Source organism: Solea solea, chromosome 20 (assembly GCF_958295425.1).
Source record: "Solea solea chromosome 20, fSolSol10.1, whole genome shotgun sequence".
NCBI classification, from domain to species: domain Eukaryota; kingdom Metazoa; phylum Chordata; class Actinopteri; order Pleuronectiformes; family Soleidae; genus Solea; species Solea solea.
In genome coordinates, this window is record NC_081153.1 from 12,970,733 (window position 1) to 12,985,766 (window position 15,034).

The 15,034-nt window shown below is 43.5% G+C and overlaps 1 protein-coding gene across 2 annotated transcripts in view; it reads left to right on the forward strand.

Moving 5' to 3' along the window:
• The window catches only part of cdk6 (cyclin dependent kinase 6), a 36,220-nt gene extending 21,381 nt beyond the window's left edge, over nt 1-14,839 (forward strand). For both annotated transcript variants that reach the window (XM_058618706.1, XM_058618707.1), the window contains exons 5-8: nt 3,931-4,040; nt 11,203-11,253; nt 11,606-11,741; nt 11,917-14,839. In XM_058618706.1, the coding sequence (XP_058474689.1) occupies nt 3,931-4,040; nt 11,203-11,253; nt 11,606-11,741; nt 11,917-12,069 (450 nt within the window). In that variant the 3' untranslated portion in view covers nt 12,070-14,839. The remainder of the gene's footprint in view (nt 1-3,930; nt 4,041-11,202; nt 11,254-11,605; nt 11,742-11,916) is intronic.
• Nucleotides 14,840-15,034: the final 195 nt, after the last annotated feature.

A 15,034-nucleotide genomic window follows, 5' to 3' on the forward strand; every position in this document is an offset into this window, starting at 1 on the left:
ATCTGGAGTCAGCCTCTCACACTCTCTCTGTCTCTCTCTCAGTCGAACTCTCTCTCTTTTTCTCCCCGGCTTTATCTGACCACCTCCGGCTTTTCTGTTACCATGAGGAGGAGGAGGAGGAAGAGAAGGGTGTCGGATAGGCGGAGAGACCGACTGGAAATGCAAAGCAGCTGACCTAAGAAAAAAAAAAACAGTGTTGCACAGTTAAAGGCTGACTCACTGTCTATGTTTTTGAGTGTCTAACATAATCGCTAAGGCTATATATCCGTTTGCATGCAGCTTGGACAGAGGAAGGGAAGCGGGAGAGGGTAGCGAAGGGATATGTGAAGCAGAACAGAGAATGGGAAGAGGGAGAGAGGCTAAAGAAGAAGGAATGCAAATGTGGTCAGAAGAAGAGGAAGGGAAAGGACAGAAATAAGCAACATTGCAATTGGAGCATGTTTTTTTTCTTTCTTTCTTTTTATAAACGTGTGCTGTTGTCATGTCTTTGTGAATGGTGTGTAACTGGTGCGGTTAGGCCATGACTTGGATCGTGCCCTTTTTTTTCTCGGCGTGGTATTTTTGAGATATTCAATGTAACAGATGTGACACTCGAGTGTGAATGTGCTCAAAGGTCATTCGCATTGACATAACAGACTTCACTGTGTCTCAGACATAATGTTGAGTGTGCAACGGAGTTGGAGTAAGAGAAACGGACGTGGGGGAGATTGTTTAAAGAAAAAACAATGTCATTTTGTAGAGGAGGAACAAGGGCTTGCAGGAGTGAGTGAGAGAGGGAGAGAGAGAGGGAGGAGGTTGGGGGAAAATGGCAAAAATGGTGAGGAGCATTGCGGAGTGGAAAGCAGCACTGACGGCAGGCTGGAAATGAAAAGGAGCAGGGAGCTCTGAAACTTTGAGGCCAGACTGTTAATGAATTGAGAGTTTTAAGCGGCATAAAGAACATATTCTTTTAAAGCCCCTTTCACTAGTGTCAGTTTCCCTGTGGAGTTTTTTTTGGGTTTTTTTCACCCCTACGTGACCTGTGCGTGGATTGTGACGTCACGGAGTGTCAGAAACGAAAGAAGTCGTGGAGGGGAGGGAAGGTGGCTACTGTTTTGTATCGCTTAAACAAATCTAGGAACATGGTCAAACTTAAAGTTGTCCGATTTGTTCTAAAAGTATTACTCATTAAACAGAAAACTATGTTACAATACCAAAACTTGCAGTTTATGAAAGAAAAGATGGTGGGAACTGACAAATGAGCCTGGTTTTTAGTTTCACAGACTTAACTGATTCATATTTTGCAGCCCGGCTCCGTCGTATGCTTCTGTCTAATGAGAGACTACCGTGTCGCGAGGCAACTGCTAAAATAACTGTAGTATATAAACAGTCCAGATTCGGATTCCGCTTAACTCTGTGCATCGGTCTTCCAGTGTGTGCGAGTGCATGCATGTGTGATACGTATGCATTAACGTGCGATTGTGGCCAGGTTTTCGAATAACTGCGGATGTACCCTGAGCTGTAGAGCTGTGGTTCTTCCTAGAAGACTCTTTGCGAGCATGCATTCATACCTAAGGCTCGACTCTGCACGGCTGCAGCCTCCTGAACTTCAGTATTTGAGTGTTTGATGGTGGATTTAGCCGTGCCACGTCTTGGTTGAAGGGGGGGAGACCCTTTGAGATGTGCTGCAGACAACTGTGCTGCAGTTAAAATCTAATGAAAGTTAGAAAAAGGAAAAGAAAGAGAAGAGCTATGTCGTCCTCCATTTTCCTATGTTGAAAGTAATGAATGACACGTTCTGTTGCTTGACTACAAGGCCAGCCGTGCAACGTCCATTCATGTTTTTCTTTGAGGTTTCACTGTTCTAAAAAATCTCCCCCCGATCCAAACAGTGGGTCTGTTCATTCTGAGCGTGTGTCTCATTTCTGGTCACGCGGCTCGGGCCGACGCGTCTCAGCCAACGAGCCTCAACTTCCTCCCTATTTCCACTAAAGCAGGAAGCAGGGGATGAGAAAGTGTCACACATCTGCAGAAACGCAGGCCCCCGGCCTCTATTAATAGCCTCATTGAGCAGAGAGACGAGCAAATGTGACTGAACTTTTTATTCCTCCTGTCGCTGTCTCCAGTGTAACGTTTGGTCAGGTTTTTGCTCTCAGACATTCACGGCTTCCTCTCACACTTCAATTATGAATAAAGCGAATAAAACATTTCCCTGAAGGCCCGGTAGCTTAACTCATTGTGCAGCAGTGGCAGTTGCCCACTGCCTAATGTCAAATATCAGTGCAGACCATTCAAAATATTTATCTTTGCACTGTACAGATAATGACTGAGCGTTGACAGTGGTGGCAAGCAGTCCTGTGCGGCAGTTTAGAGCACAAGCTTTCAGTTTCTTTCAGTTTTATGTCTATATAGTAAATGGATGGATGGATGTGTATATAAAAGTATATTTTAAAAGCTGTTGAGATGATTCAGTCTTAAAGTAGTGGACCGACAGACTGACCACGCTGCGACTGAAGATTATTTTCATAGTTATCAGAATTATTTTTTTCTAACGTCGATCAGCATCAAACCTGGAAATGATGATGTTCTCGATTTGTCTTTTGTGTGTAAACCAAAAACGATTTGGTTTTAATGATTTCCTTGTTTGTAAATATTCACATTTAAGAAGCTGAAAAATCACATGAACTTGTTTTAATTGTTAAAAAAAAAAAAAAAATTCTCAACCTGAATGAATCAACACTTTAATTCAAGTAAAACCCTGAAACATTTCAAAGGACATTTAAAAGAAAAGAAAACAACATTTTCCGGTTGCCGTGCATCCAATCCAATCACACTGCTATCATGGCAAAAAAAAGTTAGGATTTTCCCAATCGGGGTTAAATGACAGAGGGACCATAAAATACACACGCACTCACAGATTCTCTGGAGCGGATTTAAATCACTGATCAACAAATGCAATACTGAAGTCATCGACCCCCCTTAGTCGAAGAAATCCTATCCAAAAGTCTGTGAGCCATAAAGTTACATGAGTGCGGAGTTCTCATGGGGCACTTGAGCTCATAAGCTTCACTATTTAATAGTTCATATTTGGCCATCCTCGTCCTTTGAAGATTCCGGCTCTCGTATTACCCGTACAGGCTCGCCGATAACATCTAATCAGGGCATCATTTCCTCATATTCCTACCGTGGGTCCAAGCCAGCTAATAAAGATATCTTGATGACACTGCACTCTCTCTCTCTCTCTCTCTCTCTCTCTCTCTCTCTGCTTACAAACATTCACCTCCGACTCCGAGATCCCGATAAGCACTCTGCAGGGCCTGAAGGGCCGACTGCAGCCAAGAGCTGCTGGAAAAATTCTGCAGTTTAGGAAAGCACCTGGAACCGGTCCACTCTCTTACCAGGGGTCACTGAGTTTTGTCTGGAGGCTTTCCCTACTGTAGCTGTTAACAATGCTGCTGCCTTCCTGCAGGCGATGACTGCACACAAAGACACATTTTAAAACCATGCGTACTGTGAATTTGGTCACAAAATGGCTGCCTTTTTGTTTTTTTTTGTTTGTTTTTTTCCAGGTGAGGTGGGTCCTGAAGTGTTTTGATGAAGTGTTTTTTTTGGCAGACGGGAAACGGTTGAGTGGGGTGCTTGTTCAACGTCAAGCACGTCAACCTACATATTGTGTTAGATGCAGGTCGTCTGTCTGTGTGTCTGTGGTGGACCGCTGCGGAGAGACTGTGAGATGTGGGTACACCTAAACAGGAGCAGTGGATCGTGTCCTGCCAGATATGATTTCATGTCTTACGTAAGCTTCAGATGGGGACAGAGAAGCATTAACCCTGTGTTTGGAGGAAAGAGCGAGTTCGAATGAGGCTTGTGTTTGTGGGGGTCGCTTTATCACGTAAAACATGAACAATAATGTCTCGGTGATGGCTCATATTTGTGCCGTCTTGTTTGCAGGTGGTGACGCTGTGGTACAGAGCTCCAGAAGTCCTGCTCCAGTCCAGTTACGCCACACCGGTGGACCTGTGGAGTGTCGGGTGCATCTTTGCTGAGATGTTCAGGAGAAGGTAGGCGATGCGGAGAGTCGTTTTCTCACACTGTGGTTCCATACCGGTGTAGTCTTAAAAGTGAATCCAGAACAGTTCTCTGATCCATGAACCCTTTTTGTAACCCTTTTGTTACCATCCTGTCGTTTGCGATATCTAGAAAATGCAACAACCCTGGACTGGCGATCCGTCCAGGGTGTACAGAGAAACGGCTTGTCTTAACGGGAGCCCTCGAGACTTAAAATAAATCCAGGCGGCCTGAATATCATGATGGTCATAATTAGGGGTTAAACGTATCTTCAAATGATCCCCAATCAACCACAGGTACTACTGACTAGGTAAAGCTACAGTCAAAATAAGTGGTAAATGGCTTTATATTTCGACACTGGTCTCGGGGGGTTTGACACTAAATCTAAGAGAAACTCTCTGGAGCAAGAGGCCGTCATCATTAGTTGATATGGGGAGGACGGAGGGAAGCGGCTTTAAGAAAATATTAGTGTTACCATGACTACATTCTTTTCTTGGCAAGTGTAAGTTTGTTTACCTCGGCAGTTCCGACTGCACTTCCTGCAATCTTCACGTGATGTTGCCGTGACCTCCGGTGTTATGTCCAGGTCGGAGTGACGGAAGACTGCAGGAAGCGCGATCGGAACTGTCGAGGTAAACAGACTTGCACTAGCCAAGAAAATGAATGTCGTCTGTCCGAATGAACCTTTTCAGACAGATTTTGGTGTTGGTTTGTAATGTTTACATAGACGCAGCTAGTTGCACACACTCGCCACAAGGGGCGTTTTTTTCCCCCCCTTCAGCTTGTTGAATAAAGACGCAGGAATGAATAAAGACATTTAACCGAATAAAAGAAGATGTTTAGAAGTCATATCCCTCTCACTCCGTGTGGAATGGATGAAGTCACCACAGCAAATATTATAATAATCAACGGAAGCAGCTCAAAGAAAAGACATTTAGTGATATGGCTGCTATTGTTTATCTTGGCGAGCCAACACCCAGTATTTGTTTTACGGCAGGCGATGGAGAAGGGTCTATGCAGATTTTCTTTGACAGAATTTGGAAATTTAAAATTGCGATATGCGTTAATGGAAACCTAGCTGTTGTCCTTGCTGCGTTCAAGCTGTCTCTGTAAGTACTGGAGCGTGCACACACATGCGTATAGGTAAAATAAATGAATACAAATACTGCACATTATTCGGATCCTAACTGAATTCCAACCGCATTTGAGCCGTAACTTGTCTCAGAGATTGATGGCATGGTTACTTATTTGAGTTTACTAGATTATCTTTTATTCATAGCTGTTTCCTCCTACTTTTATTGTCACTGAAAAAGAAAAAAAAATCCCAACCGTCCTCATTACAGAATCAGTTATCTGGGTGTTTCTTAAGCTTTTCACTGTTTCCTTAAACGACACCTGTCAGAATGCTCTGCGAGTATTGAGGAATCACATTACAGTTGCCTTATCAATCCAGTGATGGCAGGCTGCCTGCTGTGGTTGTAGCGTGCAAGGCAAGATTCTGCTTCTTGGTGTAGGTATTTGACAGTTTGTGGTCTAACGAACTTCACACACACGCTGGAGAGCCAGGCTAATAACTGACAGTTTTTTTTTTTTCGTCATTCTCTAAAAATAAGTTAAAAAAAAAAAGAAATAACCAAATGAAATGAATAAAACCAACTGCAGGTTTATGCATGCATGAAAGAAAGCCACTTTTCCCCGGGCGCACGGATAGTTTGTCATCCTTGCATCTTTACCCCGCTGTTGATATTTATTTGAATGCCCCATTTGTCGCCGCGTGTGTTGACAAACGTGTCTCGTAATGGACAGAAACCTGAGGTCTGGCCAGCGTGTAATGGCGTGCGGCAGCGTTGATAAGAGCAGCTTCTCTGTATTTGGGCTGAATGCCAGGACGAGCAGCTCGGCCTGAAATTTATGCTTCCTTCCCCAACCGTCCTCACACCCCAACATGCACGGCCTCACATTTCCCCTCCCCACCCTTTGCACGTGGTGATCATCAGTGGGAATTTTAAGAGCTCCATATGCACTTTGTTCTCTATGTTGTGAATAAATGGAGGAATCGTGCACTTTTTACGAACTTACTTTTCCGTGTTTTCTTCAGTTAGACAGATAAGATATCGCGATGTATCGCTACATGATTCTCTTGCAAGATGTTGATTATCGGAAGGGATTACCGAAACGTAAGAAGCTAAATGGAACCAGACCATCCTCAGTTCCTTTAGTTACACCTGTGATTTTTATTAGTTTAAAGGCGACATAGACCGGAAGCTCCAATTAACGCTGCGTTTGTGTGTGTATCTGCGTCATTACCTCGTTTATGAAACCCTAAAGTTTCAGAACAGACAGTTCAGCCACCGCTGAGAAAATAGGGTTTTATTGTTTTCCTGGGCTCTGCGAAGCGGATCGGCACTTCCCTATGCTGATGATGTCATCAGAAAACCTCACCACTCCTCTCACCACCGTAGCGCCTCCTGGTGCGGGCACTAGTCAGGGCACATCCGGTTGCGTACATTCAACCGCAGAAGAAGAAGAACTACTCTCGTTGTAGCTGCTGAGATGCAGAGCATCCACCGTGCCAGAGGGGGAGCTGTGTATCTGAGAGCTGGCCTATCTATTACCTCACTTCCAGGTACCTGGCCAATCACAGGACAGTGGGAAAGCTCTCGTTGGCTGGCCAATCACAACACAGTCCACGTTCTGGGGGTGTGATTTTGGTCTGAAACAGCGCGGCTGACGAGAGCGTCAGTGAGGAGATATTTTGATCGGCTCGTTTGCAGCAACTCTGAGGTTTTTAACCATGAAAACAAGTTAATATATGTAAGTAGACCTCCATAACTAACATATATGTGCGATACAAGCATTCGATGTCACCTTTAACCTGTAAAAAAGTGGCTGCTGTGCAAAGAACCACGGAAGCTACCATGAAAATGAGGGTTAATATTGTTTAGAAAAAGAAATTTGCATCCTTCGTGTTGCATTAAAGCTCCTGTAGCGTTGCCATACAGTGTTTTATGTGATATCCAGACTGTTTCCCTGGAAACTACTGTCTTTCCCTACTGTGGCACTAACAACTTATAACTTTTTTTTGTACAAGTACTTTTACTTGGAATGGAGTATTTATATGATGCATTTTATATGCTTCACCACTTCACCTCTCCACATATTTCATGTTTGGTTGCCAAACAAGGAAGTAGCAACAATTTTGTTTGTTGTGTTGGGAGTGTTGGCTGAACAGAACAAGCAGTCGTTGGCCTTATCTTAGGTTTTAGCTGTATTTTTTTATGTCCATGCAGAAGAATTAATAATGAAATAATAATTATTGACAGCCCTATCCTGGCTGTAAACAGATAGTATGCAGTATACCAGGATAAGGACTTATCTGACGTGTGTCATACACTGATTTTTTTTGTCTCCTCTTCAAAGGAACGTGGATAGGCCGTCAGTTATGGCGGACGGATGTAAAGTCAAACATGTTTAATGCGTCACCACGTCGTGAAACGCCACAGAACTGAAGTGCATTTCGCGGCTTTGTCACCATTTTGAAGAGTAAATAAACATGGACCAAAGAGTGAGCGGCACTTGAAGTGAACATATTTTTTTTTGTACATAAGGAAGTGACATAAAGAACAGGGTAATTAAGGTCTGCCCTTTTTTATGAACTGTTCCTTTAAGCGCGAGCACAAAGTGAATCTGTTAGGAGTGTTTGTGTGCGCGTGTAGTCTGGTTTAGTGTAACCTCTTCTCTCTCCCTGACACAATAAGCTGTAAAAAGCTTTAGTGTGTGTGTGTGTGTGTGTGTCCTCACAGCCTGGCACTTGTCCAACTTTGCCTTAAGGTGGAAACAAGGCAGAACCCTTTGATGGCGATAAACAGAACATGCTCTCTCTCTCTCTCTCTCTGTGTGTGTGTCTCTCTCTCTCTCTCTGTGTCTCTCTCTCTGCAGGTGATTGAGATGGCTTTTTAAAAGGCCACCTGTTAGAGATTAAAGGGCACCTGGGAGAGGCAGTGAAAGAAAGTGCAAGAAAGCGAGAGATAGAGCGAAAGTGCTGAACAAGAGAAGACAAGAAATCGCCGCTTATTGATTTCCAGTGTTGTTGGAGAGGAGATTATAATCGTTGACAGCTCGATTACAACAAACCAGACGGCACCAAAATGGTGGCGTAATTGCCCCCTTTTTTTTTTCTTGCTACCAAAACTCAAATGTCCCTTTTCTGGGGGATGTTTGATTACCTCATCTGTGCAGAGAGAAAATGAATACAAAACATCTTTATTTATTTATTTATTTTCAATTTCCAATTCTCATGTAACAATGACGACCTAGGCAAGAGGCAGCACAACAAGGGGGCACATAATACAGCACGAAGAGCAATGTCACGTGTTGCATAAAAATGGTTGAAACCAGATGCAACAGTCGCCAATTTGAGGCCTCGCTTAATTTTTAAAGGAAGAAAGTGGAATAAACGGACTGATCTTTAGTGTCTGTTGCAGATCTATTATAAGTTCAAATGAACTGCATCGACCCACTTTCTTTGGATGGATAAAAATACAAAAGCAGTCCAAAGATCCATATTTTCCTGCCGCATTTGGAAGTGCAAGTTTCAGTGACAGCCCCAGTTCACCCAGTCATTATAGTGTTGCAGGTCAAAAGTGCCGTCTAAAAAAATGCTCCTCATGACTCATGAAACTTCAAAGATATACCCCCAAGCCCCCTTCATCTCCACTTTCATAGTCAAACATGCCATTGTTTCAAAACAACACACACACGCACACATTTAATGGGTATGTACTGTAACAAGAAGAGTTGGGAACTTGTTGTGAAAGGAATTTGAGCAAATATCATGCAAGTCTGCATCTGCATGACTGGGATAGTGTCAGGGTGAGTCATAATTTGAATGAATGGGGAAACAGAGACACAGAGAGAGAGAGACGGTGCCTGCTTGTTGACATTCCTCCATTCGGAAAAGGTTGAACGTTTGGCGCTAATGGCCCTGAGAGCGACTTTCTCACAGTTGAGACGGGTTGGTCTATCGAATGATCAATAAATCCAATCCAAAATCCACAAGCGCACATGCCCGATGCTGCAGTCGCATGCTACGTCCACACCGACTCGGGCTTTTTGGAGAAGCCACACGCTCAAGTTTCTCTCGTTTTTTTTTTCTTCTAAATTTCCCACCCAGACAGATCGACGCTCTCACGTGCAAACATGCACACGCGCACATTCCAGAGGTTGTCTCGGTGGAATGTGGGACAGAGCCGTGTTGGCACTAAAGGAAGCGTGACTCAGCTGCCTGTCCCAACCCAGTCTCAGTCCTCATTTAACTGCCATCCTTCAGTGGGTGTATGCGCACATGTACACGTGCACATTTACAAATCCTGCAGTGGGAAGCGATCACTGTTTTTTGGACGTGTATGCGTTTGCTTGAGTGTGTGTGTGTATGTGTTGGTTGCGTGTGCCCATACCAGTGTCCAGCTCTATGTGAATGCACTTACCCCCCCCCTCCAACAAACCGCTCCTGGTTTAAAAATGGACCTCTTGGAATTATCAGCCCTACTTGTTTTGGCACGATAACTTTGCTGTAGGTGATTTTTTTTTTCTTTCTTTCATACGTTGCAACAGCCAGAACTGGTTTGGTCTGATTCCCCCCCGCCCCCCAAAAAAAGAAGACCTGCATATGTGGCGTGGTCCTGTTTAAAGATGTCAAACACACACACACACACACAAAAAGACAAAGACGTTCATTAGTTGTGGGCATTTTTGAGCAATCGCAACAAAATCCATTTGGATTCCCCCTCTGAACTGAGGCATGTGATAAGCGCGTTTGCCGCCTGTCACTGTAGAAATGTGCAAAATACCCCTGTGTGACTAATATCCCAGTGTCTGAGTCTGTAGGAAAGTGTGGGTGTTCAGCTATGCAAAGCTTCCTGCAAGTGGCAAAACACAGGGAACACATGGTAGTCAGCCAATCTCCTCTGACTCCAGTGAAGTGGGGTGCACTCGGACGACCGTATCGAGGCCCCGGACTGTTGGAACCGAGCTGAATTTGGAAGCCCGGCTTCAGTCCAATAAAGATCCACGTTCACCCTGTAACAGATTTGAATATCATCTACTTTCCATTCTAATGCAAGGGGTGAGACCTGAAAGCAAGTCTTTGCAGTTGGCTAATTGCGTTGTTTCAAATAGCGATATTGTTTTGATTAATTGTTGAGCCCTACTGGATACAGAATGCAGTTACACGTGCAAGCAAGAAAGCACACTCACCGTATGCATCAGTTTCCTGCATAACATTGACATCTGCTGGCGACTAGTCATAAAGGCATGAAGCTTGACTGTCTGCCTCGAGACTATAATGAACTTCATGCTTCCATTTTTAAGGCCATTGCTTTTTTTTGTTTTTTTTGTTTGTTTTTTTTAAAGTGAAAGCCACGGTGTCTTTGTTGTGCTAAACAAAATCATTTTTGGGACAACAACACAACTTCATTTCCTTTTAGAGGGACCTCAGCAGGAAGGTCCAGTTCCCATACCTCTGTCTCTGTTAGAATAATCAAACTCCTCTTTCACACGCCTCTGTTTCCCTGCACACATTCACGCAGAGACGCACACTCTCTCTCTCACACACACACACACACACACACACACACACACAAACGCACACGCACAAAATGGATAAATAGGCTTTTTTCCCCTGCCTTGTGCGGTGGCCCGGCAGGCCTGTTTCGATGATGACTGCTGGAATTTGTGAGGGAGCCAGTGCAGGCCTTGGGCGCCCACGGGCATGCAAAGACGGCCCAAAGCCACAGGAACCACCAGCAGCCCTGCTGTCGCTCTCCTCCCTCCTTTCATCCCCCTGACTGCCTCCCTCCCCTCCTCGGTGCTACTACCAACACCGCTCCACAATCCTGACGACATGAGATGGAGCTGCGAGTGTGTGGCCACTTCAAACGTTCACATCAGAGTCACACATTCCTCTCTTGCCTCGAGCCAAAAAAAGCTTGTGTTTTGCTTTTTCCGTCCACCGTGCGCTGTGGCGCAGTGACCGTCAAACAACCGCTGCTGCTTTACACCGTCAGACACGGAATATTTTAAATGTATTTGTGAAGTTTATTGCAGTGCAATGTCGCGCTGGACTGACTCGACTGTTTTAATTTTTGCATTTTCCAGGCCGCTGTTTCGAGGGAACTCGGACGTCGATCAGCTGGGCAAGATTTTTGAGTAAGTACTTTTCTCTCAGTGACACCAGCTCTTCATCTTTCCTCATTATCTCTTATTATCCCACTTCAGTATGCGACAGGGGAGCGCACACACACACACGTACACACAGATAGATGATACGCGACCATCAAGATTAGCAGCATGATTAGAACAGTTTGGGCCCTTTGCACAGCAGCTATTTTGTCATGTTTTATCAGGAAAAGCACACGTGTTGCAGATAACAATGACTCCGTGCCGATCATGCGAGTCAGGACAGCGTGAAGCTCAGTGGACCTCGGTCGTCGTTACTGTGACGTATGAGAATGGCTGCTGCACTTCCACTTCCACACTAACGACCGCTCTCATTCCACAGTGTTGTTGGGGTACCCTCAGTAGAGGACTGGCCCCAGGAGGTGGCCCTGCCACAGAGTGCCTTCACCCCTCGGCGCCCTAAGCCAATAGAAGACCTGGTTCCAGACATGGACGAACAAGGACAGGCCCTCTTAATGGTAGATACCTCTTCTTTTATTTACTTATTCAAAGACTTTCTAGTTCTACTTTCTCAGATGTTCTCAGATAAATATAGAAAAATATAATTTTATATATATATATAATATATAATATAAAACAACGGTTATGCATTTTATTTGACTCCTTCTCCTCCTCCCCTCTCTCTCCCTGCAGCAATTCCTTGCCTTCAATCCTTCCAGGAGGATATCAGCCTTTGCTGCGCTGAGCCACCCGTACTTTCAGAGCGTGGACAGCCACAGTAGGAGTGTGTACGCAGCCCAGCCCATCCCCAGCAACAAGCCCACTATGGAGGAGAGGACTGCCTGACAGTCCTCCTTCACCCTCAGTCATCCCACTCGGAGCCTATAAAAAAAAAAAAAAAGCATTCGGCCTCACCGCCTCACGGTCCTGCTTCATTTTTTCACAGCATTCAAATCAAACCGTGTGTTTAATTTACAGTTCTTGACACTGATCAGCAGATAAATATGAGATAGAATGCCTTTATTAGACCTTTGGCATCTGTGTAGCTGGATGTGCATCAGTGAAGACTTTTCTTTTACAAGAGTGATGAGGCCCCGGGTGTTAATGCTTTACACCCACTCATGTTGTACTGTTATCCTGTACCTTTTTTTTTTTAAAATAACTTTTTAAAAATGAGTTAGTTTTCATAGTTGCGATCCGCTCCTGCTGCAGATGCATTTATCTAAAACTCACATCTTGATTACACACACACACACAAGTGGTTCTATCAGTTGAGACAAAGCAAGTTTCTCTGATAATCAGTGTAAAAAAAAAACAACAAAACTGTGATTTAATGTCGCATTTAAACTCGAAAGCAAAACACGAAATGGACCAAAGGGGGCAAATACTTTTTTTTATAGTCCATGTACAGCACTGTGGGGACGTACTCAGAAAATTAGGGTATCGATCGTGTCAAGAAGGATCTCAACACTCTTCCCCTCCCCGAACAATGCACAAAGCTATCCTCCTTCCATGAACTGATGGATTGTAAATGCTGCTTTTTTTTTTGTTGAGGTTGAAAGTTGATGATCGACTGTGTTAACAATGCAAAGAGACTTGCATCTCAGACTGGCTGGTAGTAGTGGACGGAAAAACGGTGCAGATGCCTCTCTCCGTGACCGGTGTTCAGCCTTGCAAGAGCCCTCTCCACTGGGCCTCTCCGCCCAGACCGTGCAGGAGTTGTTGTGTTTTTTTTTTTGTTTTTTTTTTTTTTGCGTGGATCTCGTCCGCGTTCCATGCTCGCTGGTTTATGTGTTGGTATCAGCAACACTGTGTGTGTGTGTGTGTGTGTGCACTATCACTGACTCAAGCACACTCACGCCATTCTAAAGGCGTCACAAGCCAACCACTTGCTGCCAATGTCGAGACTTATCATTCCAGTTCTATGTATAATATCACTGCCACCCTGAGGACGTCCTAAGTAACTGCAGACCAGTAGCAGGATTCTAATGGTTTCTGCATCCCTCCGCGGGACTCGTCACATCGGGCTGATAACGGTGCTGAGACAATGATGAAAGAACCCTATAGAAAAGTTCTTGCCACTCACTCGGTGTTCATGACTTGCTTTGTGCTCGGCCACCGTGGGCGTTTTATCATTATGAAATACAATTATTATTTACTATCTGATACCGTAATGCACAGGCTTGCAATAGGTGGTGACCGTCCCACCAGCACTACTCAACATGGAAACATTTTGGCATAGTCTTGTCACCAATATTCTGTATTTAAATTTAATTTTATTGACAAGTCTTATATGCTTGTTTTTATCAAGTTATTAGATTTTCTTTTTGTTTTCGATGCTGGGGCGTACACTATTCTTACACCAATTCCACCGAACTCCTTAGATGATTATAGGCTTTGTGTGAGAATAGATTGACAATGTAAGGAATGTATAAAGGATAGGCATTGGTACTGTACAGTATGTAGTGCAGAGTTCAAGCTGTAATGGTAGAAATCTTTTGATACGTGCATCATGTTTTTAAAGTGGATAGCTGTAGAGGAGCGAGTGAGGGTCAGAGGAATGTTGTATGGCAAGAGCTTTTTTTTTTTTTTTTTTCTTCCTATTGACAATGTTGAGCGGGTTTCTGTGGGTGCTTGCTGAATTTCATTTACTTTTAATTGAGCGCGACTACCAGTTCTACCGTGGTTTTTATGTTGAAACAATGCACAAATATTTTATGTAGAGTTTTGTTTTTTTCTTTTGCTTTATTTTACAGTTTGTCCTGTTTTATTCAAGTTCAGTTCTTACCAGCAAGGAAAAAAACAAAACAAGTTATGCAGAGTTGTATTTTTGTATGTAATAGTTCTTGCAGAACAGTAACATATTTTAACACTGGTTTACGTTTTCTTAACAGGTAGTGCTGCTAGCACACACACAGACACACACACTCTAACTTTCTCAGGACGTCCAAATCCTCTTGGACACAGTTTGCACATCCTTGGGCTACTAACTGACCACATCACAACTCTTTCAGGTTTTCTTTCGAGCTGTTCCGCGATCGCGTCGTCGATCTCAGTCTACTGTCATTCCTGTTTATCAAATATATGTTACTGTAGTCATTACTGTCTGAGGATAACTGCCTGTATGAACTGTTTTTGACAGAAGCCTTTAATTGTTAGAAAGCGAACACAATGTAGATCCAAGTATAACTGTTTGCTTAACTAAGCACTGTGTGGATTTTATGTTTGAATAATAATAATGACTCTTATCTGGTGTCAGTGGTGCATTCAGTGCAAATGACAGCTCCAAATACTTTAGGCGTAGAGGTTTACAATCTAAAGAAATGACTGCCTTAGTCTCATTACACTTGATACAATCACTGTAACCTTTTCCTATGAGTTGATCAGCTTGTGATACATTTCAATCTTGTAACATAAAAGTGAAGTCCACTGTCGAGCATCGAGAACTGTCACTTGAGACCTTGATCCATCGTATATACTCACATCACACACACGTTGTTTTGAACATTAAATTGAGATGAGGAACATCAGTCATGGCATTACACTCATGTATGAATACAGACGTTGGTGTCTTATTATTGTGTCGCACCAGTTGAATAAAAAAAACAGCTTTTTATGAATGTTGTTTTGTACTTAAATATAGTTCTAGTAAATTCATTTTGGTCCTCTGCTTCGGTTTTTATAACGACACAAAAACAGTTTTAAGTGAACATTCTTGTATCTGTTAATGTGCATTTAAAAAAAAAAATTTATGATCGCACCCCAAATAAAAAGTAAAAGAAAAAAGTAAAGACAAAGTACTCAGGTGTCA